This window comes from Bos indicus x Bos taurus, chromosome 7 (genome assembly GCF_003369695.1).
Source record: "Bos indicus x Bos taurus breed Angus x Brahman F1 hybrid chromosome 7, Bos_hybrid_MaternalHap_v2.0, whole genome shotgun sequence".
Classification (NCBI taxonomy): Eukaryota; Metazoa; Chordata; class Mammalia; order Artiodactyla; family Bovidae; genus Bos; species Bos indicus x Bos taurus.
This window is the reverse complement of record NC_040082.1, coordinates 42,218,067-42,245,457: the sequence shown is the minus strand read 5'-3', so window position 1 is coordinate 42,245,457 and position 27,391 is coordinate 42,218,067. Positions and strand designations below refer to the sequence as shown.

The following is a 27,391-nucleotide window of genomic DNA, read 5'->3' as shown; positions in this document are numbered from 1 at the left end:
CCTTTGTCTAGTTCTTCTGGGAAAACCAAAATGTAATTGAGTTGTGAAAAACAAATATAACACAGGTATTGATTCAATATGAAAAAGACCTTTTATCCTTCCAAAACAATTCTAAAAATCAAAGTGGTTTGAGGACAATTTAGCATTTTGTAGAAACTGGTAACACTGTCAAACAATATTATTATATTTGCAAACTCTGTTTTCTAAAACAGAAAGCCTCTTTTGCTACTCCATCCTTCTCTTTTTTCCTTGTATTTATTTCTGCCCTGACTCATTCTAAAAATCAGAGCCTGCCAGTTGTCAATATAAGTACCTAGAACTGTGGCACTGAGGTAGCAAAAATATCACAAATTATATGGCTATTGATTTTCTTCTGGTGCCTTCATAGTCTACTCAATACCATTGCTTCTTCTAACTGCTAAAATACCATCCTCCTCCCAAAGAAAGCATTTAATTCCTTGATGTTCCAGAACCCTGAAAAACCAAATTTGTCTATAATGGAAAAATCACACTCACCTCCATTTTTCTATTGGATAAATAAAACCTGTACACACCATGATTTGAAACCTTGAGGACCCTACGCAATATCACATTTGGAGTCACTTTATTTTAAAAAAAAAGGGGGGGGGGGACATTCATGAAATGCTTCCATGTTAAGTCCTCTAAGTCCCAGACTAGATGTCCTAATTCTAAGTTGTTTTCAAGTATTCTTGACAGCCTTGGTAACTGAGGTATAGGTGTTTTTTTTCTATCTTGCCAATGAGAATTCTTGATGGAAAACAGGATTCACGAGGTCTAAAGAGAATGTACAATTCTAGGAAGTATGTTTCACGTTTTGAAGAGACCTCTGCAATGTTCCGGCAATAGCACCCCACTCCAGTACTCTTGCCTGGAAAATCCCATGGATGAAGGAGCCTGGTGGTCTGCAGTCCATGGGGTCGCTAAGAGTCAGACACAACTGAGCGACTTCACTTTCACTTTTCACTTTCATGCATTGGAGAAGGAAATGGCAACCCGCTCCGGTGTTCTTGCCTGGTGAATCCCAGGGATGGGGGAGCCTGGTGGGCTGCGGGCTATGGGGTTGCACAGAGTCGGACACGACTGAAGCGACTTAGCAGCAGCAGCAGCAGCTGCAATGATCAGAAAGTTTGAGCCAATTTAGTATAAAAAATTAGGACTCTGTGACAGAGGTTGACTTTACACAGTTGAGCTAGCATCACTCTACCCAGTGGCCCTGACTCATAGGAATGCCATGGGAAACTGACTGAAAAATTTTGCAGCTGATTGAAAGCACTCTGACACAGTATCTGGTCACTGTCTGCTACAGTCAAGGGCATAACACTTTAGAATCTGGATCCAGGACTTAGTGATTGTCATCAATAATGTAGACATTGTCTTCTGCTTGGATAGGCTTCAGAGCTGCATTTTTCAAAGCTCCAATGCGAGTATCTTTCAATGGAATCATACTGTGGAAACAATAACATGAGTAAGAGAAAAGAAGATCACTTCTCAAGTATGAGCAGCATATTTGTTTATGTTCATTCAAGCCTGGGTATTTGCATTTCTCTGAGCCCCATTCAAACATCCTATGAAATGAATAGAAGCTTCCAGAATTGTGAATATGAAGTTACAGGAAATTATTTTTAATAAGGAGGTAGAAAGTCACACGTTCTAGTTTCAAAAAACTCACACTGGTCTCTTTCAAGACACTCATGCAATAGAACACAAAAATTTATAATCTAAGAAGACAAATATCACACATCAAATTGAAGTATTAAACCAGTATGCACAGTCTCAAAGATGGCCAGGAAATGGTTTGGCTGGTGTTTTTCTAGCTGAGGACTGTGACCTTTTAGCGAATGTTATTTAGTGGTATGTATCCTATATTTTGAAAGAGGAGAGTGAAAAAGCTGGCTTAAAGCTCAACATTCAAAAAACTAAGATCATGGCATCTGGTTCTATCACTTCATGGGAAATAGATGGGGAAACAGTGGAAACAGTGACAGACTTAATTTTTTTGGGGCTCCAAAATCACTGCAGAAGGTGACTGCAGCCATGTAATTAAAAGATGCTTACTTCTTGGAAGGAAAGTTATGACCAACCTAGACAGCATATTAAAAAGCAGAGACATTACTTTGCCAACAAAGGTCCATCTAGTCAAGGCTATGGTTTTTCCGGTAGTCATGAATGAATGTGAGAGTTGGTCTGTGAAGAAAGCTGAGCACTGAAGAGCTGATGCTTTTGAACTGTGGTGTTGGAGAAGATTCTTGAGAGTCCCTTGGAGTGCAAGGAGATCCAAACAGACTGATCCTAAATGAGATCAGTCCTGGGTGTTCATTAGAAGGACTGATGCTGAAGTTGAAACTCCAATACTTTAGGCTACCTCATGCTAAGAGCTGACTCATTGGAAAAGACCCTGATGCTGGGAAAGATTGAAGGCAGGAGGAGAAGAGGACAACAGAGTATGTTATGGTTGGATGGCATCATTGACTTGATGGACATGGGTTTGGGTGGACTCCAGGAGTTGGTGATGGACAGGGAGGCCTGGTGTGCTGCAATTCATGGGGTCGCAAAGAGTCGGACACGACTGAGTGACTGAACTGAACTGATAAAAAATATCAGAGTATATCAGATGCAATAAAATAGTATTGCTTCACCTAAGAGTGTTCTAGATCACAGAGTCAAAAATCACACCCTGCCTTAACAGTCAAAATTAGAAAGTCATGGGTTAGATGAGTTTTATAACATGAATGCTCACACATCAGGTGTACACAAAGGTCATTTGTGGAGTTTTGATATCAATGCTTTTTTACGAGTTGTCTGTAGGCACTATTTTTATTACCTAAGCCCGCCCAGAAGTGATATGAAATGCAATGAATCATCACTCTGCTCTGATCCTTAAACAGATTAGTTATACATGCATGGAAACAGGTTAGGTATCAGTAGCTCAAAATGAGTCAACGTGATATAGCTGCCTCCAAAAATAACATCATGAGGAAATACATCTTTTATTTTTGTTTTGTTTGCTTTTCTATATTATACAGCATCTTCTACAATAAATATTTTCTTTTCTAATTAGATGATTGAAAACTGAAACTTTAAAGAAGTAAACATTGAAAGAACAAAAATGAACTAAAAGGATGTTATCATTCATGCTTTTTTGTCTGTAGGGAGCACTTATTTTTTTTTCCACTCTTGGAAGCTGACAGTCAAAAACTCCTAAAGGCCTGGTTTTTGGACTCTAAGAGACCTGCTGTGTGGTGTGACGATGGATGGCACTTAACATCTCTAAACCTGTTTTATAATTTGTAAACTGAGAATAATACTACTGCCTGTCTCACAGGTTTATTGCTGTGAAGGGCATGTCTGCAATAATAAAATCCAGCATCTATGGAACACTTGCAATATGCTGGAGATTATTCAAGGCGTATTTTGTGGACTGGCTCATGTGATTAACTCAGATGTAGGAAAGACTGGCTACAAACATCCAATGAAAGAGAACTAAGAATAATGGATGGCAGTTAAAGAGGGATGAATTCAGAACAAAGAAAGACTTTGCTTAAAACCCAAGCTGGACCAGATGAAGAAGTTTATTTTGTTGGAAGTAGGTAGTGGTTTCCTACCTTTACAGATGCTTGGGGAAATGAATGCAGTGATGCATACAAAGATTTAAGTTTTTACTGGATGAAGGGGTAAACTTGCAAAAACTGTAAATTGAAATGCCTGTGAGGCCAGACAACTAATGTAAATGAACAGAGCAGTCTGGGTATGGAATAATAGGGGATGGTGGGAACTGTGGGGAGCTGGAGGTATGTCCCTACCCACTGCCTTTGCGGGTCTTCAGCCTGGAGGTGTCTTCCTGCAGATTTTTGCAGAGCTGCCTTCTGCTTCTTTGAGGCTCACTCACATAGCCTACTGCCCTGCTCCAGTATTCCCCATGGTATTTCTCTGGAAGTTCTATAAGGCCCTGCTTATTCATTTATATGTTTTCTGTCTGTTCTCATCTTTTCAGAATATAATAGAGATTCCATAGGCATGCAATAAATAAAGCGCTGAATGAAATCAAATAACAAACTAAACAACCCATTCAAATGATCCCTGAAACAATATTTGCAATTTAGTTCTCTTGCTCTAAGAGATAAGGTTTGAGGTGTTGTTTTTATAGCAGTTATGACACAATTCCAGAGAAATATAGAGATGCTTGGAGAAGGAAATAACAACCCACTCCAGTGTTCTTGCCTGGAGAATCCCAGGGACGGAGGAGCCTGGTGGGCTGCCTTCTATGGGGTCGCACAGATTTGGACACGATTGAAGTGACTTAGCAGCAGCAGCAGCAGCATAGAGATGCTAAAGTCATCACTGGAAGGTTGAACAGCAATGGAGGTGTTCTATATAGTAGATTTTTCAGGATCCAGAGTATAAAATGGAGAACTCGGAAGGAAAAGAGGAGAAGGACAGAGAAATTTTCCTTATGTTTACTAGAGTAAGAACATCAAAAGGCATTATTAACACAAACCATTTCAAACTTACCGTAGTAGCTCCGCCTTGCTACCCAGGCAAAAATATCCTAAATTGAGGAAAAAATGAAGAGAAAATTAAACATGCAAGCCAAAGAGTTTTTATTTTTTTCCACACCCATATATTATTATGATTATTACTTTAATATAAGCAAAATCAGTACAGCTCTCAGAGTCTAAAAAAAATTAATTTAGAAGAAAGAATGTTTTTAAAAAGAAGGAGAAAAAAAAAATCAATCTGGACCCTAACCTGATAACTCCAGGTAACTTCTCTTGAATCTCTAGGAGCCAAGTAAGCCCCTTGGTATAGTGTATCTTGTGATTTGTAGGTTTAGTGTATTGACCTACATGCCCTAGCTTACTTTAATGCCATTACATTTCACTGAAAAGAAACCCTGAATATTGCACTTCTCCCATAGAAGACAGGCTTTACACACACATACACACACAACTGGTGGAAGGAGACTAGAAGGTATGGATGACTGTTATGTGAAACCCTATGTTCTTCTCCTAGCTCTGAAATCATGTACCCACCTAATGTCTCTTGTGCTTCTTCTATTAAGTGGGTGTTATAAAACCATCAACAGTTTTACTCCCAATAGGGATAAAATATTGTTATTGAGGGAATGCAAAAAGAACAAAATGGGAGGGAACAAATCTTGTATATTACAGTGGCTTTTGACTTCCAAATCTCAACTTTACACAACCAGTGCTTATTTCTCCATATTTAAATTCTCAGAATTTAAATATCATGTTTGTAGAACAATAAATTTAAGATAAATTAAAAAAAAAAAGAACAAGGTAAAAACCAAGAAAGTTATATGAAACTGAAAACATGTGGCTCAAGAATACTTCTGTGGGCTCAAGAATATTTCTGAATATTTCAGTCCTGAGGTGACTTACTTCTCCTAACCAAGAATACCACAAACATGACCAACAATGCCAAAATAGTAACCAAGATTCCAATGTAGACTCCCTTGTTGGTGCTCATCCATGTTTCCTGTGCCAGCACCGCAACCTACAGAAACATCAGCAGATCAAACACAAAACAGAAAAATAAAGCGATCTTGTTAGAGTTACAGGCAGAAAACATTTCAGAAAATAACATACCCAGACAAATTATTGTTTATTGGCCCCTGGCTAGTTCTGGATCATGAAGAGTAAGACCAAATGATGTAAAGTTATAGCCTTATGATGAAATTCTAAAACAACACAAAGTTCAAAATGTATTTGGGAGTGGTGGAAATGTTTACATCTTACTTGCAGTGATATTTAGAGAAGGGTACAGACTTGTTAAAACTCAAACTCTACGCTTCAAATGAGTGTGCTTTATTAATTTATATATTTTATAAAAAATAATCTCTTTTCATAAATAATCCTCTTATGATACTACTCAAAAACAATTTTGGTTCCTATATGAGTTGCCTTGGTGGTGCTATTTGAATGTGTTCAGTTCCTGAAACTGGCCATTAATTAAAACACTTTTTTGAACTAGAATTCAAGATTCTATATCTCTATAAATGGGCATGAAAGTAGCTGCTCAGATTCATGGCTCTGCTTAACAATTAAAATGCTGTGCAATTGGGAAAAAAATTCCTAGTGTGACAGATCATCACTTCCTAGAGTAAACCCAAAATATACCCAGTCATCATGCTTGCCTCCTTTACGTAGCTCAATTCTAATTCTAAAGATGTCCTACCAGGTAGGTATTTTAACAGAAAGGAAGTGAAAATCAGAGAAAAAGATTAAGTCTCAAGTCTCCTCTTGCATAAGAGTTTAATCTCTGGAGTCAGAATCCCAGACTAACTTTTATTTAGTTGCTCTGTGACCCTAACAAGTTATTTAGCCTCTCCAAACCTCTTTTTCTGTCAAATGCAGATTAAATAGGGTTCTTGGGAAAGGTACTTCAGGTACCTCCTGATAAATACTATGAGGAATACACAGGAGGGTGACTAGCTCTGAAGTGTCCTTGCCTAAACGGAAAACAGTCACTGCCTTGGGAGGGAAAAGCTGTATCACCTTACTTGTGGGAGGGAAAGCAGTTAGATGGACCACAGGGTTACAGGAAGCCATCTTTCCTTGCTTTTTAAAAAATATTATGTTACATAAAAACTGAAAGTTCATTTTAGAGTGTGCAGCTCAGGATAAAGAGAGGAAAACAAAAATCAACCATGATTTCAACATCCAGAAAGAGTTACTATTACCATTTTTCTTTACATACTCTTTTAGAATTTTATCTTTCTAGTAGTTTTCTTAACAGACACAGTTACCGTATCCAATGTATACTACAGTATATACATCATTTTACCTTGTATCTATAACCTATATATAATAAATATATATATATATTTTTTTTTTTTTTCATTTTTGGCAATGCTACATGGCATGTGGGATCTTAGTTCCCTAATCAGCCATCAAACCTATACTTACTTCATTGGAGGCATGAAGTCTTAATCATTGGACTGTCAGGGAGGTCCCAATGCTATCTGAAAAGTTAGTTTTTTCATTTAACAATTGACACTGTCTTCTCATGGCAGTAAGTACACTGCTGTGACAACACTTTTAGTGGCAATAAATGGGCATGCTTAATTGATAAGTTATTAATCTCTTATTATTGAACATTGAGGTTGTTTATAACATTTTCATGATTATAAACAGCAGCAATGTATATCTTGTTTTATACATCGTCATGTATATGTTCATCCTCTCCTTAAGATGCAGCTCGAGAAGTTGACCTACTGGGTGGAAATATATGCTGCTTGGTTTCAAGATACTTGAGAGACACTTGATATCTTCACGGTCAAGACACAAAAAGCCCACAATTGTGCTACCACCTATTGTGAACTTGCTTCTATATTGCTTACATTATATAGAAGAGATTAATTGCTACTGAATATACCTGTCCTGCAGGTAACTGAGGTCAAAACAATCTTCTCATTCAGAGTGTTTGTTTCTTTTTTTTTAAACTATCACAAGTCTGACTGACATGACATTTACATGGTGGCAGTTCTGCTATTTAACAAGCACAACAAATTCAGCCCATATCCATCAGATCAATCAGTACCCATATCATAAGAGTGATTAAAATCTTTCATATCATTCCTATGTGGTAGTGTTCTCATTGTCCCTAAGTTATGCGGCATAAGGCCATTTGATGTCACATTAACCCCACTTTGCTTGAACTTGAATTTCTCTTATAATGTCCATGCTGCAATTTCTCACCACTTGAAATCAAGATTATTCTCATACCTGAATCTGTTCATGTTTTTTTCTTCTATGAGTCATTTGCACATAGTGAAAGGAAAGTTGTTTCACCCAAGGGAGCCAAAAGTGAAAAATCTCACGGATAAATTCTTCTAATTTACACACAAAGATAAGGCTTTGATGAACATCATGAGACTTTAGTCCCTTGGATTTTTTCCCAAGCCAATTGTGGGAAAAGTGCAAGAACAAATTACAGAAGCAAAGAGTTTGAAGACCTTAGGACCTTAATATGTCATCATATGGGGAGGATTATATATAGAAAGAGTAAGCAGTGGCCTCAAAATTTCTCTATAGGAGGAAAATTAGATTGGAAAAGGATATCAGGGGGCCTATGTTTAAGGAACCACACTTTCATTGACATAATATTTTTGATGGGGATGGCCCCCATTCCACTACATCAATTCAAGTCATGTTATTTCTCTAACAAAGATCTAAGTCTTTCTTGGTATATAATGTTAAGTCACTATGCCTGAATTAATTCACTCTTTTGTTCTTATTTTCTAGTCAGGAGAAATTCTGTCCTGGGTGTATATGTGTGTTTAAAGTAAAATATAACTTTTCAGCTATTTCTAACAAGGTAGTGTATTTATATAGACTTTTAAAATTAATTAAACTATCCCTATTTAAGAGTCAAAGTGTTTCTTCCTTTATTTTTTTTCAATTAGAAAGAATCAATCTGTGGACTAGTCTGACAATAATAATCTCTAAATGTAACTTGATTCCAGAAGAGACATATAAGTGAATCAGGCTAATAAAATAGGAAGGAATATGCTTACAGTTTGATTGTTATGCCAATGGGGATCTGGAAACTGGGTCACAGTGCCATTTGCATCTGCTCAACAAGAAAGAAAATTAATAAGAATTACAAAAAGATATTGAACTTTCCTGCAAACACCAAATATATTCACACTGCCTTCTGGTAATGAAGGGAACATTGAATAATCATATGGCCTAATGCTGTAGGCATCCCAGGAATAATACCAAGTTAATAAAATTTATTAATTTAAGTCGTAAGGTTATGTTTCTTAACCATTTTGTCATGGACCCTTTGAAAATGAACACTTTTTTCTTCTCCCTTGAGAAAAAAAAAAATGCATGCTCACAGAAAATTTACTGACAACTTTAGACAAGTCAGAGTGGCCCATTGTCAGAACTAGGTTAAAAATTACCACTTACAGATAAATAATCAGTATTTTCATGGCAGCTCAGAAACTTCCAGTGAGTGCTCAGAGGTCATTACACATCCAAAGAGCAGAACCACTCTGTTCAAAATGAACATTACATTGGTTTTACATTCAAAATGTGAGTGAAATGCACTAAGATACCTCAAACAGGTGGCATCCAACTCCTACATTATATGCCAGTGTGCCCAGACACTGATCCAAATGTGCTTTAGAAAATATGTTACATCACTCCCAAGACCAGTATACCTTATACTACCTAAACTCCCAATATAAAAGGATACATTGCCTTAAAGTTTTCAATGTCCAAATTTTAATAGTGTTTTGAAATATCTCTTTTGTCCCACAGAACATATACTGTTGGCCCTTCTAAGCAACTATAGGTCAAATACAGGATTCTCTCTTTACTGAATATTACACACAAGTACTTTACATCCTTATACCAATTTTCTTGATCCAAAATTTTAGATGAGGTGCTGAAATGGTTGAAGTTTCCAACTCTACTAAAGGACAACAGCCTCAGCTCATAACCACCGCACACACTATATTCCCATCCAATGTAAATTCTGCAGGTCTCAGAGATTCCCGTACTACTGACAGAGCTATAAAACCATCATTTTCTAATGGTAGTGAACATGAACTAACCATATCCCCCTAAATTTTAACCATTTACATAACTGTATCTACAATTTAAACATTCCAAGACTACTTCTTCCAGAGACAAAGACAGTGTCTACAATCTAGTCTCTGAGTATGACTTATGTTATAACCTTAAATGCTTAAGCTATAGAATGAGTGATTTTTTTAAAAAAATAAAAAGGACTTGAGTCAGATGAAACTTGACTTCAGTGCTGACATGTCACTTACCAATGTGACCTCGATCAATGTCCTTTACATACACATTACATATATATGCATGTAAATGTATGTATTTATATTTCTAGCTGGGGTAACCTTGAACTACAAGCTCTTGATAGCACCCGTCTCATAAAGTTATCACATTAGATGATGCATGTAAGGTGCTTAACACCATATTAAACAAATATCAGGTATCACAATTATGTTGCTATTATAACAATAGGAGCAAAGGGGAAGGGACATCATAAAATGGATCTTCCAAATACCATGTCCTTCATTCCTTACAAACATGTAGTGAGGAATGAAACAACTTGCCCATGGGCGTGCAGCTTGAAACTGCCATTGGCGGGGAGTTGAATTGGAAGCTGTTTGTCTCCAAAGTAGAACTAAATGTCCTCCTCAGTCTGGCAATGGCAAGAAATAAATCTGCCCTGAAAGAATTAAATAAGATAATGCACAACAATTTGCTGGCACATGCATCTGAAAAGGTAGGTGCAGGCCCTGTGAAAATCAAAATTCCTCCTGGACTAACATTCTTGGCTTTGTGAGGCTTTAACCCACTGAAATGTGACTCGGGCACTGTGAGGATTTGGCTTAAGGGCCTCAGAGATGCTGCCAAGACGGCAGCAGTCACAGAAGTCGTGGGGACACAGCTGCTGCAATGTCTGTTCCATGCTGCCAAGTCTACTTGACCAGGTTTTAGTGACATATTTTAGAGAACAATTTCCCATTTTCTACTTTGTTCTTCCTCTTAGCCTAAAAGTGTGGGGTGCAGTTGCCCCAACTGCTCTTATTTGTATTTTTATCTGCCTTCTCTTTGTTTCTGTGCCAAGAAACATTTCACACCAAGGATTCCACTTTCAAAATCAAATGTCACTATTAGCTAATTTGAATTAAATTGGTCCCTCTCTGAGTCCTGCTGCATGTCCATTTTCAATTAAGAGCTTCCTTGAATGATTGGCAAAGTAGGCCACCCTGGGTGTCTGCTGCTGCTGCTGAGTCACTTCAGTCGTGTCCGACTCTGTGAGACCCCATAGACGGCAGCCCACCAGGCTCCCCCGTCCCTGGGATTCTCCAGGCAAGAACACTGGAGTGGGTTGCCATTTCCTTCTCCAATGCATGAAAGTGAAAAGTGAAAGTGAAGTCGCTCAGTCGTGTCCGACTCTTAACGACCCCATGGACTGCAGCCTACTAGGCTCCTCTGTCTGTGGGATTTTCCAGGCAAGAGTACTGGAGTGGGTTGCCATTGCCTTCTCTGTGGGTGTCTGCTACAGATTAGCAACTCCTGAGCATGATGAATCATACACACAAGTCTTACAAAATCTTACAAAATCTGACCTTGTTGGATTCTTCACAGGCACATGGACAAAGAAGCCAGTTGTGCATTACAAAGGGGTTCACATATGGCACTCTCCAAATTTACCACCATGAGTAACAGAGTTAGTTGGGAAAGAGGACAATTCAATATCATCTTTCTCCATTATAAGAAAAACAGACTAATCTTACATCTCAAAAGAATATGGGCTTTCCCAAACTAGGGAGAACTGGAGTCTTTGGGAGTGGAATAGCACAATCCTAGTGGGACCTGCCTCTTTGGCTCTGGTGTCCATGTCCTCAACCCAACTCAAAGTGTCCATGTGAAATGAAAGCTCGACAAGGCAGCAGGGGAGCCTCCTAGCTCTGTGTAGTGTCTGGGGCTTAGAGGAAGCATAAACAGGTGACCAGTTCCATCTGAACTAGTTTGGATTTAATTGTTTTAAGGCTCTGTCCAGGGAAGTATGCCTAGAAATAAGTTTAAAGACAAGGCTGATTCACTGTATTTAGAAAAATGTGGATATGTATGTGGATGGTCCCAAATCATACAAGCTGCCTGTGTCACTCAAATGTACATATTTCTGGACATTCTAAGTAACAGTCATAGTTGCCACTCTATCACTTACCTTGTAACTGTGTCCCCAGATCTTTATCTCAAATAATGCTTGTAAGAATATTTCCTTCATTTTCCAAAGAATAAAAACAGATTCAAAGAGGGTAATAAGACATTTGTTCAAACTGCATAGCTGAGTGGAATAGCCATTGTTGGCATTCAAGTCACGCTTGTCTTATTTCAGAATATGTGCTCTGAACAATGTGCTAATATTATCAAAATTTGAATGCTCCCAGGTGTTGAGGAAAGAAACTGAAGTTACCTGTTGAACAAGAGTGCCATGGTGAGCTGGTTATGTTTGTTTCATACAGGGTAGTAGGCTGGCTTTCTGCTGTCTGAGTTGGAGAAGATAAAGAAGCTATAGGAATGACAAGAATGGAAAAGTAGTGTTCAATTAGTGGAGGAAAATTTATACCCCAAGCAGAAAGAACAAACAAAACTAAATCAGAAATTATCCTTTGACTCTTTCTTAGAAATATATTAATAGATGTCCTTGAGGTATTACCCTGCTATGAAGGCATTTCATTATCATGAATAAATCTGATCTAGATAATGATCTGAGAGCTTAACAACAGAATTATTTCACTTTTTATACTTCTTTTGTTGTTCAGTTGCTAAGTCATGTCTGACTCTTTGTAACTCCATGACCACAGCATGCCATGCTTCCCTGTCCATCTCTGTCTCCTGGAGTTCGCTCAAACTTATGTCCATTGAGTCAGCAATGCTGTCTACCCATCTCATTCTCTGCCACCCTCTTTTCCTTTTGCCTTCCATCTTTCCCAGCAGCAGGGTCTTTTCCAATGAGTCAGTTGTTTGCACAAGGTGGCCAAAGCATTGGAGATTCAGCTTTAGCATCAGTCCTAGGGTTGTGATAAGAATTAAGGGGCTTAATACTTATAAAGCAGTTAGCATGTTTCCTGACACAGGAAACAGAGTAAGCATTAACTTCACCGAAATCATATCCTCAAGTGTTGGATTAGGCTTCAAAATGGATTAGATGATCTCTATTCAAAGCTCCTTGTAAGACAGAGTCTCATTCACTTGGCCCTGTTCTGGCACTCTTATTTTTTCCTCATAATTCTATGTTAAACAGGGCCGAATGCATCATCCTTCTTAGATGTCCACAAGCAGTGGTCTGGCTTTTTTTTTTTTTTTGCTATTAATGATTCCTTTGAGAATCTAATAAAAATCTTAGGTCCCTCTCACTCTGAAAATGCTTAAAGATACAACAGATGAATATAAGAGGGTGCAGGTGGTTCACAGATTCTGTGAAGCCAAGTTTGGAAACCTGTTAAGAATCCCTACCCTAGATTGTCCATATGCCTTAACACAGTGCCCTGGATGGTGTGTCCTTACTTTAAAAACTTCTGCACTTAGACATAGTTTTGTTTACCTGGCTGGAGGTCCTTTGTGGGTGCTGGCATTGGAAGAGCAGAAGTAGAGGACCTCATTGTCACCGGAGCAGTGGTGACTGTCATGGTTGGAGTAGTGGTGTTGATTGTTATTGGCACAGCAGTGGTGGTGGTTGTTGGAGCAGGGGTGACCATTGTGGTTGGAGTAGTGGTGGTGGTGGTTGTTGGAGTTGTGGTGGGTGTTGTTTTGGGGGTAGTAGCAGTGGATCTTGAAATAGTGGTAGTCATTGTTGAAGTAGTAGTAATGGTTGTCTTTCTTGTAGTTATGGTTGTTCTTGGAGTAGTGGTGGTGGTGGTGGTTGTGGTTGTTGGAGTCATGGTGGTTGTTTTTGGGGTAGTAGTGGTGGTTGTTGGAATAGTGGCAGTCATTGCTGGAGTAGTGGTAATGGTTGTCCTTCTTGTACTGGTGGTTGTTCTTGGAGTAGTGTTGGGGGGGGTTGATTGAGTCATGGTGGTTGTTGTTTTAGGGGTAGTAGTGGCGGTTGTTGGAATAGTGATAGTGGTTCTTAGGGTAGTAGTAATGGTTGTCTTTCTCGTAGTGGTGGTTGTTCTTGGAGTAGTGCTGGTGGTGGTAGTGGTTCTTGGAGTAGTGGTGGCAGTTGTCTTTCTTCTATTGCTTCTTCTTCGAGTAGTGGTGGCAGTTGTCTTTCTTCTATTGCTTCTTCTTAGAGTAGTGATGGGAGTTGTCTTTCTTCTATTGCTTCTTCTTCGAGTAGTGGTGGCAGCTCTCTTTCTTCTATTGGTTCTTCTTGGCGTAGTGGTGGTAGTTGTCCTTCTTGTAGTGGGGGTTGTTCTTGGAGTAATGGTGGTAGTTGTCCTTCTTGTAGTGGTGGTTGTTCTTGGAGTAGTGGTGGTGGTTGTTGGAGTAGTGGTGGTAGTTGTTGTTGTAGTAGCAGTGGTGGTGGTCGTTGTCGTTGTAGGTGGAGCTAGAAATCAACATGAAAGCAGGTATTCATCAAGCAGCAGGAAACAAGAGACTCGTGCTGGGCCTGTGCACCAACACAACCACGGAGACTGTCCCCAGGCAGAACTCGGCACTTATTTCCCATGAACTCCAAGTTCTTGTCATGGGTCAACTAGAATCTGTGACTGAGGAGGGAGTGAAGACATGGTCACAACAAGGCAACAGTGGCATTTAAAGGATGATATTGTGGGAGGTGTTGCTATTCAAAAATGACACATGGGATTTGTGTTGAAGCAGTTTGTAAAGACTAGTCATACATATCAGATTTACATATCTTCATAAGCATCTGTGAAGGAGGGGAAAGTGTCTAGAGCCTGAAGCTGTCTTGTCCTCTGAGCAGTACATGACTAGAACCCAAATAGTAGTTCCAAAGAGCCAGAATATTGACCAAATAAATAGCATTCACTTCTGTCAGTTCTAAGGGCACCCTCCCAACATATCTGCATCCTAAATGTGGATTAATCCACATCATTAACATACGCTGGATAACACAGATGCCATATGCCACCTGGGAAGCCCTGAAAACAGTCATAGATAGTATATACATGAATGGATGAGGCTGTGTTCTAATAAACCTTTATTCATTGAAAAAAAAAAACTGTTGGTGAGCTTATTTTATAATCTGATCTGGTCCTATGGCTACAGTTTGTCAACCTGGGTCTAATAGTGTAGTTAAAGATTTTGAAGAACAGTGCTGTCTCAATCCCCTCCCTTCAGTTTGAAACGAAACCTAAGGAAAAGAGGAAGCAAGAAAAACATCTGATCAAAGGAGTATAACAAGGAGGAAATTTAATCAGCTTGTTTCACTAATGTGTCTTGCTCAGGAGTAAATACTTCCTAAGGAAGAAGCTAGGACACTAAGGCTAGGAAAAACTGCTGAGAAAGAGTCCTGAGAGAGGTTGAAAGTAAGCTCATTCTCTGAAAAGTTTAAGAAAGCTCAAGTAAAGTATTGGGTTGGAGGCAGAGAGTCACTTTGACTCAGTTATGAACCCGTTTCCCACTGGACAGAGCAGTGACTTTGCAAATACTCATCTATTAAAGAATTTATAAGCACTATAAATGTCCCCATTAATTTCTTTCTTCCTCCAGACCAATCATATAATTTCACAACTCCAAAAATAATCTCTTCCCCACACACAGCCTCCTGCCTCCACACACATGTATATAGCACCAGCATCTTTTGGCTTTCTTAAATTGCCTCCTAGATGTTTTCCTGGAGTCAGCTATTTTCTGCATCACAATTGACCTGATTTTACTTGCTTTCATCAAATAAGCTAAGTGTCCTTGATGAAGTTAGGAAAAATTATCAAATTAAAATATCAAGTTCATTTAAACTAAAAAAGAGATTTATATAGGCTCTGATTTGGGTTCTGTTTTCATTGGAAACTTTAGTTGGAGAATACTTACTATGAAAGAGCACCAGAAACCAGGAAATCCTTTAGAACCTGCTCCTTTCACCAAGTGGTAAGAAAAATTAAAATGTTTACATCAAGATAAAAACACATAAACTTCCCAGACTTTTGGATTTCACAAAATTCTTAAAAGCCAAAAGTGAACAGTTATTGAGATGAAAATGTTCTCATCTTGCAATAGGGCAATTTTAATTTTTAAACAAGCAATTTAGTGATATGTGAGTGAAAGTGAAAGTCACTCAGTTGTGTGCAACTCTTTGTGACTCCATGGACTATAGAGTTCATGGAATTCTCCAGGCCATAATACTGGACTGGGTAGCCATTCCCTTCTCTAGGGGATCTTCCCAACTCAGGGATCAAAGCCAGGTATCCCACATTGCAGACTGATTCTTTACCAGCTGAGCCATGATATGGTGTGAATTGTGCTTCAAAAATTCCAAGGGTAGAGGGAGGGGATGAAACTACATAGACTCTTTCAACGTATATGCAACAAAATTGAGTTGACAATTGTCAAAACCAAATAATACATCTATTTGACAGGACCTTATATTACCTGTTTTATATGTGTGAAACTCTCTATGAGTCTTAAAATGTTAAGAAAGAACATTTGAAAATTCTCCAAATAAATGACCTCAGAGAAAAGGTCAGATATTCAAGAAGAAGAAATTCAGCTCCATAAAAATACTCACTATATTTCAGTGTGGAACAGTGAATGCTTTTTCATGAACCAACTAGTGTTCCTGAAGCACTGCTTCAGGAGACAGTTTGCTGACTGGGAAGATCCTCTAGCCTACGGTCTTGAATCAAGGTTAGTCTTAACACTTCACTCTACACAAAAACATGGAGAAGGCAATGACATCCCACTCCAGTACTCTTGCCTGGAAAATCCCATGGACAGAGGAACCTGGTGGGCTACAGTGCATGGGGTCGCACAGTTGGACACGACTGAAGCGACTTAGAGCAGCAGCAACAGCAGCATCTACACAAATACAAGATATTCTGTTGAAGAGTTATTTGAAAACAAGATCATAGGAAACTTTTCTTTCCCTACTAAAGGAAAAGAAAGTTAATATCAAACAGAAAACTCTTATCTCTGGGAACCCACAGGAAGTGATCAAAGAAGTAGGAAGATAAGCTCACCTGGATTGATCCTCAACTCTAGGGTGGTTTTTATGTCATTGAACCACCCTCTCACCTCAATTCGGCAACAATACAAGCCACTGTCAGACACGGCAGCATTGTTTATGGTCAAAGACACATCCCTTCCACGAATATTTCCATTTAGCTGATAACGTCCATCTCTCCGATAGGTGACTCTGTATCCATCAGTCCAGATGATGTTAGTTCCGCAATCAAACCAAGGACATGCCCCTCGGCCCCAACACATGCTTGTGACTTCTCCATTATAGTAGCAGGGTAGAGTGACACTCTGACCCGCCACTCCAGTCACTTGATGGTAAGAGGTTACACCATCTGTAAATAAAGAGAAACCAGAGCATAAGGTCTCAAAATTTTAGCTTTTATTTTATTTTCATTTTGTTCTTTATATAGTTTATGCTGTGTGAAATTATCTAACTATATCTTGAGTTTGTAAATTTAACATATGCATTTTTCTGGTAAACATATTCTTTAGCAGTATTATTATTAACCAGATATATTTGAGGATGAAACATCAGATAAATGTCTTTCTGTATTCAGGATTACTTCCTAATAGGACAGATTTATGAGAGAAAGTATCAGGATGTTAGGTAGGTAGAATAGGGAAAAGGAGTCCAAAATGGCGGTGACTAAAAGACAAGGAAGGTCAAAGGAAGGTCCGAGGACCAGAGTGAAGACTTCAGGCAAAACAAACAGCACTCCTGGCTAAGCCCAATTTGCATAGGGCAGGTATATGTTTTTTCCTCCCAGGTAGAGGAAAAAACATATAAAAAGAAGAGCCAAAGCGCTTTCTCACGGACTCTCTCTCCCATGTGCGTGCGCTCTTTTCTTTCTCTCTCACTGTCCTGCTATCTTCTAAATAAAATAGAGCTGTAACACTGATTTGCCTAAGAGCTGTAGCACGGTTTTTCCAAGACCCAAGAGCTGTGATGCAATGAGGGCTTTAATGTCCATTGCTCCAAATCTTTGCTGTGATGAGACAAAGAACCGAGGAACATACACTCGCGTGACATCTATGGTGCCATGACTCGGTTTTAACCTAGCTGAAACAACCTCTGCATGGAAGAGGCCAAGCACAACAGGAGCCCAACTCAGCAAAGCTCCTGAGCTAGAAGTGGAAGGCGAAGAAACCCAGCACAGGAGAAGGCCCATCGTGCTGGAAACCAGGACAGTGAAAAACGAACTCAGCAGAAAGCTCACGAGGTCCAGTCTCAGATTCCAGAAGACCTCCGGTTAAGGTAAGAGGTCCTCACTCCTATGGCTGGAGGGACTTTTACAATCTCTCATTTCTTGTTTCCTCAAACCTCCCGAGAATAGGCGGGCAGCAGGAGACACAATTGAGGGACTCTGGAGAAGCTACTCCTCAGCATGTCCCAAAGGCGCTATCTGCTGAGCCCCAGTAGCTGTTACACAAGCCGGTGGGGGTTCTTCTGTCCTTCCTCTTCTCTGTGCCAAGGATCAGACCAATGAAAGTGTGAGCACAGGTCAGATATTTAGCAAATCTTCCGGTGGGCTATGAAGGGGATTCCTTGGCACGTTTTTCCCACTGCTTTTTCCTCCTGTCCTTCAGCTCTCTACCGGGACTCAAGCCCAGCCAAAACTAATGAAACTCAGGCTCTGATGTCTCATTGCAAAAATTCATTGAGAAACAAAGCGATAAGAGATGGATTTGTTAGGATCCAGAGAAAAGCCACTCTTCAGGGTGTGAACCATTGCGGAGGGCAAGGGCTGGGGCCATGGAATTAGGCCTGGCTAGGTTTTGTGAAGGGATGGAATTCATATGCTAATAAGTGAGAGAATCATCCCAGCCATTGGGGAACAGCTCTGTCCTCCCTTGTGACTTGGAGCTGTCCTGCCACCTCTGGGTGTGTCTGTTGGCTTATAGATTGAGGAGTAAGGTTTACTTGAATTTGATTTGTCATCTTGGACCCAACTGATTTTAATTGGTTTACATTATACCCTTGTGCTATGTCATTCTTTCAAAGGTTGTGCTCTGCCCCCTTCCCTCCTGTTTCATGCTCTTTTCCTGAGCCCCATCCAGACCCACAAGGTTGCCTCTACAATCTTCTGGAGAGACAACCAGAAAATAGCTGGCCTTAGGAGGGAAATACTCTGTAATATTCAACCCCCTAATCCTACCCAATACTGGTCACACTGGAGATCTTGGGGATGCCCAAACTCCAGTCTGGGGTATCCCAGGAGGTCATCACACCTTGACCTGCCTAGGGATTGGTCTTCGAAAGGTTGTCATGCCTCAACCTGTTTGGGGATCCTCTAGTCCCAGGGGTCCCAGGAGGTCGTCACCCCTCGACCTGCCCGGGGATCCGATCTCTAGGAGGCTGTCACGCCTCAGCCTGCCTGGGGATCTGCACCCTGACCCGGGGACGCCTGGCTCTCAGGTTGCAACAGTTCTGGGTAGGAAAAGCTTCAGAAAAACTCACCCCTAAGGAAGTCCACCCATGGAAACATAAAGAAGCCTATTACTTGTGGGACTGTGCCCAGTCTCAGCAATAACTCAGGAGCCCAATGAGAACCCCATTGTCTTTCTGGAAAGGCTAAAAGAGGCATTCCAAAAGTTTACCAACCTGAACTTAGACTCTTACGAGGGACGGGTGATTTTAAAGGACAAATTCCTGTCCTAATGTTCATCAGATATCAGAATTAAGTTACAGCAGCTACAACAGCAGGACCCTGCTGCCTCTTTAGATGAGATGGTCCAGACGGCCACCAATACCTTTTATAACAGAGAACAGGAGAAGGAGGCCAAGGCCCAGGAGAAGGAGAGAAAGAAAGAGACAAGCCATGCCCAGATGCTGGCCGCCCTCCAGAGAAGCCCTATGGCAAACCCTGAGTCCTTGAGGGACAAGGCACGAGACAGATGCCTGATCTGTAGACAGGCGGGGCATTGGGCCAAAGAGTGTCCAAACCGTGACAAGTCTCCTAGAATGGCTTGCCACAAATGCCATCAACTGGGACATTGGGCAGCACTCTGACCTGGGAACCCAAGAGCCTCAAACCAAGCAACAAGCCTACCCTCACGATGGTTCAAGAGGACTGAAGCAGCCCGCTCCAGCCAGCCTGTCACAGATAACCATCATGGGGCTGGAGCCAAGGGTGCAACTGGATGTGGCAGGTAGGTCCGAGAATTTCTTGGTTGACACATATTTTCCCACCAGTTTCTGGTGGTCCCTGAGTGTTCTACTCCCTTATTGGGAAGAGATATACTCACTAAACTGGGGACCACCCTTGTGATGGGAAGTTTTTCAGCCCCTAGAGCTCTACAGCTCCTGGTTACTGCTGAAGAACCCATTACACCTTCAATAGAGAGGGACCAAAAACTATGGGAAGACAAGATTAACCCCCAGGTGTGGGACCAGGGGATTCCTGGACGAGCCCACCAAGCTGAACCGGTCATCATTGTCCTCCAAGATCCCACTCGGTTTCCTAACTGGAAACAATATCCTCTCAAAAGAGAGGCTCAGGAGGGACTACAGCCTTTAATAAATAAATTCCTTGCTTGTGGGCTATTGGTCCCCACCAGTTCGCCATGTAACACCCCAGTCCTCTCAGTAAAGAAAAAAGACGGAACCTGGTGACTGGTTCAAGGTCTCTGGATCATAAATGAAGCTGTAGTCCCCCTCCATCCCACAGTACCCAATCCCTATGTAATCTTGGGAGAAATCCCACCCAGTGCCAAGTGGTTTACAGTCTTGGATCTCAAAGATGCATTTTTTTTGCATACCACTGGCTAAAGAATCCCAATATCTTTTTGCCTTTGAGTGGGAGGCCCCAGGAGAAAAACACCAACAGATGACTTGGAAAGTATTACCTCAGGGGTTCAGAGATAACCCCCACCTGTTTGGACAGGCCCTTAGCCAGGATCTCCTAGATCTGGACCTGGGACCTAATGGGAAAATATTACAATACATAGATGATCTACTAATTTGTTCTCCAGATGAGAAAAGTGCCCAACAACATGCAATTCAGGTTCTAAACTTCTTGGCAGAAAGGGGATATAAAGTTTCCCGTGCTAAGGCACAGATGGTCGAGACAAAGGTCACTTACCTGGAAGTTCAGATTACACACGGGTCCAGGAGGCTGTCCTCTGATCGGGTACAAGGAATGCTCCAGTTGCCCTCCCCCATAACTCGAAAACAATTGCGAGCTTTCCTGGGGCTAACTGGTTATTGTAGAATCTGGATACCCAATTATGGTCTAATTGCCCAGCCCTTATATGAAAGCTTAAAGGGATGAGATGATTCAATCCCACTGATGTGGGGAACTCCTCAAAAGAAGGCAGAGGCTACACTAAAACAGGCCTTAGCTCAGGCACCTGCCTTGAGGTTGCCAGACCCAGAAAAAGCATCCAACTTTATGTCCATGAAAGAGAGGGAATATCCTTGGGGGTGTTAACTCAAAGGTTGGAATCTGAGCCCCAACCTGCAGCTTACTTATCCAAGAGGCTCGATCCAACTACCTGAGGTTGGCCCCCCTGCCTTCGAAATCTTGCAGCTATTGCAATCATGATAGAAGATGCTTTAAAACTCTCCTTTGTGGGCAAACTATTTTTATCAGCCACCAAGTAAAACAACTCCTAAATGGGAGAGGCCATTTATGGATGTCTGATCAAAGAATCCTCAGATATCAAGTAATGCTGGTGGAAAATCCAGGCCTCACTATATCCCCTTGTGAGGTTCTTAACCCAGCCACCCTCCTCCCTACCCCCGAGGGCTCTCTCCCCTTTCACTGTTGTCTAGAAACCTTGGAACACTGGACAAAACCCCGAGAGGGATTGTCAGAAGATCCTCTGACCAATCCTGAGGAAATCTGGTACACTGATGGAAGCAGCTTTGTCTTGGATGGAAAAAGAAGAGCCAAATATGCAGTAGTCTCCAATTTTGAGACCATAGAGGCTAAGCCTCTGCCACCAGGTACTTCAGCCCAATTAGCTGAGCTCATAGTCCTGACTCAAGTTTTAGAGCTGGGAAAAGGAAAAAGAATAGCCATTTACACTGACTCCAAGTTTGCCTTTCTGGTGCTACATGCACATACGGCTGTTTGGAAAGAAAGGGGCCACTTGACCACCCGAGGGTCCCCAATCAAATATGGTGATCAGATTCTTCGACTCTTGGAGGCAGTCCACCTGCCCACTGAGGTTTCAGTCTCCCACTGTAAAGGACACCAAAAAGGGAACACGGAAGTGGCACGAGGGAACCCAGCAGCTGATCAGGCAGCTAGGAGAGCAGCATTACAGAACCATGACCTAATAGGGATTGCCACCTTAGTTCCACAGACTAATTTGCCAGAAACTCCTTCATGTACTGAAGGTGAGACTCTTAAAGCTAAGAGCAAGGGCTTCCAAGAAGATCATATGGGGTGGTTCCAAAAGGAGGGACTCCTTTTTCTGCCTGGAACCTCCAATGGAAGTTAGTTAACTCCCTACATGCAACTACTCATTTAGGAGAAAAGGCCCTCCACAGATTACTAGAAAGGTCCTTCAGAGGAACAGGCTTCCAAACAACTATAAGACAGGTGGTCTCCTCTTGTCCCACTTGCCAATTAAACAACCCCCAAGGAGCTCGAAGACCCCAGCTGGCCCAGCCATCCAACGACATGGGGACTACCCAGGAGAGGACTGGCAGATGGACTTCACTCAGAAGCCAGTTTCTCAAGGGTATGAATACCTATTAGTTATGATAGATACATTCACAGGATGGATTGAAGGCTTTCCCACCCGAACTGAGAAGGCTGAGGAGGTGGTAAAAAAAACTGATCCATGAAATCATTTCAAGATTTGGTCTGTCCAGGTCATTACAAAGTGACAATGGGACATCATTTACTTCTAAGGTTACCCAAGCGGTCTCGAAAGCATTGGGCATTACTTATTGTGCCTGGAGGCCTCAATCTTCAGGAAAAGTAGAAAGAGCCAATCAATTCTTAAAATCAGTGATAAAAAAGATAACCCAGGAGACCTCCCTGGGATGGAAGGAGGCTTTACCAATAGCTCTCCTCCACACCTGCATTGCCCCTAAGGAACAGGTTGGTCTTAGTCCTTATGAGATGCTATATGGGAGACCTTTTGTTTATGTCAATGACCTCTTCCTAGATCCAGAGGTTCAGACCCTCCAGTCTTATACCATGGCCAGTGGGCAAGTCCAACAGGATATATGCTTGTGGGGTATGAACCAGGACCCAAAAGATTCTAAAGAGTCACCACTATATGCTCCAGGGACTCAAGTCCTAATTAAAGTCTGGAAAGATGGGTCCCCAAAGGCTCAACTCCAGCCCACATGAAAGGGCCCCTACCCTGTAATACTTTCTACCCCCACAGCAGTCAAGGTACCAGGACATGACTCCTGAATTCACTACTCACGAGTCAAGCCATGGAAGAAAACAGAAGAGGACACTCAATACACCTGTGAGCCCCTGGGACATCTCAGATACCTATTCAGAACTATAAATGAGTGTCATTCTAATGAAAACCCCCAAAATCTGGTTTCTGGGGATAAAATTTCTCAGGATAACTCTAAAGAGCCAACACAGCTTGACAGAGACTGTACTCCAAAACAGACAGGAGATATATCTTCTGATCCCTGAACAAGGAGGGACTTGAGCCATCCTGGACATGTGAATTTAAAATTGACTAATGTCCCTACTAGTCCTTGTTATGCTATATTCATGATGCTTATGATTATTCCATGTACTGTCAATTGGCTAACCTGTTTTGTCTCTGCCGAAGTCAACGAGCTACAACATGCAGTGCCAGTTCAACAAAGCTATAAAACTACAGCCGACCATGGAAAATATCACACACCCTTGGACACCGCTATAAGGACTCTGAGGCTTGAGACTAGCAAGAGGGGGAGGTGCAATACCCCTCACTGTCCCAGTTCAGCAGGAAGTAGCCAGAAAGACCTCGACACCCCTATTCCCAAAGAATTGGGCCTCCCATGTCTTGAGGGGGGAATGTTAGGTAGGTAGAATAGGGAAAAGGAGTCCAAAATGGCAGTGGTTAAAAGACAAGGAAGGTCAAAGGAAGGTCTGAGGACCAGAGTGAAGACTTCAGACAGAACAAACAGCACTCCTGGCTAAGCCCAATTTGCATAGGGCAGGCCCAGGTGGAGGAAAAACATATAAAAGGAGGAGCCAAAGCACTTTCTCAAGGACTCTCTCCCGCATGCATGAGCTCTTTTCTTTCTCTCTCTCTCTCACTCTCTCTCTCTCTTGCTATCTTCTAAATAAAATAGAGGTGTAACACTGATTTGCCTAAGAGCTGTAGCACGGTTTGTCCAAGACCTGAGAGCTGTGACACGCCGAGGGCTTTAATGTCCGTTGCTCCAAATCTTTGTTGTGACGAGACAAAGAACCGAGGAACATACACTCACGTGACAAGGATCAAGGGCAGAAATATGTTCAGTCTTTTGGTGAATATGATTCAAATTCCTCTCCAAAAGGTTTGAAACAAGTGACACTCCAGTAATCCATCAATGTGTGTGCATTTTATCCTGTGTTTGACAAGTATCTGCTTACTAAATGTTAATACACACAGGTGGCTTTTCCTCTCCCCTAGATTCAGTCACTGTCTCTGTTGAAATCTGATTTTAAAACAGAGTTGCATTTAAAATTTTGATTTTCAATTTTATTGCAATTTTTAAAATGACGATACAAAAAATTTCACTTCACAAATCTTCTCTAAGTTAAAGAAAAAACAGCTAATACCCTACTTTCAGCATCATTGGCTAGAAGGCAGAAGTCTAGTAAAGTCTTTAGAAATCAGTTTTTAGAAAAAAGGGTTTATAGTACTCTCAGAAGGAACTGAGACTTATAATGGGCTTTGTTGTTTTTGTTTAGTTGCTTAGTTGTATTGGACTCTTTGCCACCCCATGGACTGTAGCCCACCAGACTCCTCTGTTCATGGAATTTCACAGGCAAGAATTCTGGAGTGGGTTGCCATTTCCTTCTCCAGGGGATCTTCCCGACTCTGGGATCAAACCCATGTCTCCTGCATTGGTAGGTGGATTCTTTACCACTGAGCCACCTGGGAAGCCCATCCTGGAATTTAGGATCGATTAAAAAAATTCAAGCAGGGATCCCTTCTTGTGAGTTGATGACTGTCCTGCAATGGAGCACTGTCCAGTTGGCCAGGTGAAACCAAAAAATTGGACAATATTCAATCAAATGTTAAACTTTACCTCTTAAAAACAAACATGCAGGAAAACTGTCTCCTGCAGCAGTGGTTTAAAAAACTGTATTGCCAAATGAAGTCTGAGTGGTCCTTAAAAAAATCAAAAATTTTTGATTCAAAAACCAGTCATAGTTAGAACTGGCCTGTAAGTCTGGGAAATGCTCTGGGAATAAAACACTCATTGTTATATAAAACAAGTCTAGTTTTTATTACCAAAATTCTGATTATATTTAATTTTGCTTAATATCATTTTTGAATTATAAAGGTAATTTATGCTGATTATATAAATTTGTTACAGAATATAATTTAAAACTGTACTTTTCCTCATATCCCTACTTCGAGAGTTTTGTTTTTTTTAAATTTAGGATTATGTCAGTTCCTAAAAATTTCCCTTATCTCATAGAATGTTAAAATATGAGATAAATTAAATAATTTTGTCTATTAAACATTAAATTTTTTGTTTATTGATTAAAACAAAAATTTTGGCCACATGGCACCGCATGTGGTATCTTAGTTCCCCAACCAGCGATAGAACTCATGCTTCCTGCATTGGAAACACAAAGTTTTTACCATTGGAAAACCAGGGAAGTTATAATATTTTCTTCTTAAAAGAAACAGTTACACATGGTTAAAAAAATCAAAAAGCACAAAATGGTACAATAAAGGACTTATCTCCTTCCTACTCATCCCCATTGCTTCCTCCCACCCTCGTCCACGGTTACTCTTTCTTACATATACTTGAGTAGTTCATGCATACACAACCATCTACCTACTATTTTTTTTTTTTTAATTTAAACACAAAAGGCAGCATAAGCTGTACTGTACTGCAGCATGCCTTATAAACCTACCCATAGATTTTTTAATTCTTAGAATTTAAGCAATTCCTTTGGCTTAAGTTTTCAGCTTGGTTCTTTGCTCACTAGTTGATCCCATTACCTTTGACAAAGCCCCCCTCTACCATGCCCACACACCCCCTACATCCTTGGGGTTCCAAAGCACAATCCACCTATTCACTTACCTGGCAGGAGTAGGAGGCCCAGGATGGCTACCCAAGGATGCATGATGCTATTGGCCTGAAGGAAAGAGAAAGCAGACTGCTTGGTGTGGTCCTCAATCAGATGGTATCAGAACAAGTCTTAATTCTCAGATTTCAACTTCTCCTTTCACCCTTACAGGGTGAATCACATAAGCCTGCCTGCAGGAAGCAGGAGCACACTTGCAAATGCTTCAGCTCTCTGTCTGCTCCAGGTGACTGAGAGCTCTGCCCCTTCCAACAGACAGGCAAAGCTGTCCTCTGAAACAGTGCCTACTTACCTAGCTCCTTTCCTACACCTAGAGTCCAAACTAACTCTAGGTGCTGACAGAGGAGATGAGGGAGCAAACACAAAGGAAATAAGAGGAAGGCTTAGCAGGGAAAGCCAGAGCAAAGGCCAGACTTCCCATGGCAAAGGCACACTTATCCTTAGCCTTGAAGAGGAGTCACCTGGCTTTCTGGTGAGAGGAGGGTACTTCTTCCTTTGTGGTCAGAACGGCTAGTCCCCAGCCTTAGTCAAATTATCAAATGTCCACTGAACTAAGAACTGAGAGTTGTGAGTTTTATTTATGGCTCAGGAGACTGCCTCTCAGATAGCTCTGATGAACCACACCCAAGAGGGTTGGAGAGATAAGCTTATATGTGATTTTGGAGAAGTACAATCAAATGTCTCAGTAGAGGTTGCCACTAGGTACAAGAAACAAATAGCTCAATTAATGCCTTTAGCGTTTTTCTAAGTACAAGAAGATGAAACTTGGATTCATAAAATTTTCTCCTGTAAACATCTATCTGAAGGCTTGTTTTACCAGTTTTCCCAGAGCACAGAGTGCTTCATTTTGGATCACTGCACTGAATTCCTTTCAGGGTATATTGAGTATCAGTGACTACAATGGCTAGTGACTTAATTCTTACAGAACAAGATGGCTAGGGACACTCCTTAGCTGGCAGTGCCCCCTAATGGTTGTAAATTCAGTCATGATTTAGGAGGCAGTTCATGGCCACTTTATCCCATAGTGTACTGCTAAGTCACTTCAGTCATGTGCAACTCTGTGCGACCCCATAGATGGCAGCCCACCAGGCTACCTGTCCCTGGAATTCTCCAGGCAGGAACACTGGAGTGGGTTGCCATTTCCTTCTCCAATGCATGAAAGTGAAAAGTGAAGGGGTAGTCGCTCAGTCGTGTCCGACTGTTAGCGACCCCATGGACTGCAGCCTACCAAGCTCCTCTGTCCATGGGATTTTCCAGGCAAGAGTACTGGAGTGGGGGGTGCCATCGCCTTCTCCGATCCCATAATGTAGAGAATACCTTTTTCTCAGTCGGGCCAGTATTTTGATAATCTTCAGTGTGTTCTTACTGGACTCTGCTCAGTTCAGTCACTCAGTCATGTCCGATTCTTTGCAACCCCATGAATTGTAGCACGCCAGGCCTCCCTGTCCATCACCAACTCCCGGAGTTCACTCAGACTCACATCCATCGAGT

The 27,391-nt window shown here is 41.2% G+C and overlaps 1 protein-coding gene across 2 annotated transcripts; it reads right to left on the bottom strand.

Moving 5' to 3' along the window:
• Positions 1-1,064: 1,064 nt before the first annotated feature.
• LOC113895105 (hepatitis A virus cellular receptor 1-like) lies at positions 1,065-26,600 on the bottom strand. 2 transcript variants are annotated; one of them, XM_027545841.1, is made up of 9 exons: positions 26,193-26,600; positions 25,897-25,951; positions 16,676-17,008; positions 13,141-14,085; positions 12,010-12,105; positions 8,558-8,613; positions 5,421-5,535; positions 4,531-4,567; positions 1,065-1,466 (listed from the first exon to the last, which is right to left on the bottom strand). In XM_027545841.1, exons 2-9 carry the CDS (start codon positions 25,937-25,939, stop codon positions 1,364-1,366), a joined length of 1,728 nt encoding a protein of 575 aa, XP_027401642.1. In that variant the 5' UTR covers positions 25,940-25,951; positions 26,193-26,600; the 3' UTR covers positions 1,065-1,363. The 2 variants fall into 2 exon arrangements, with proteins under 2 accessions (XP_027401642.1, XP_027401641.1); XM_027545840.1 differs by having other exon boundaries at positions 26,362-26,600.
• Positions 26,601-27,391: the final 791 nt, after the last annotated feature.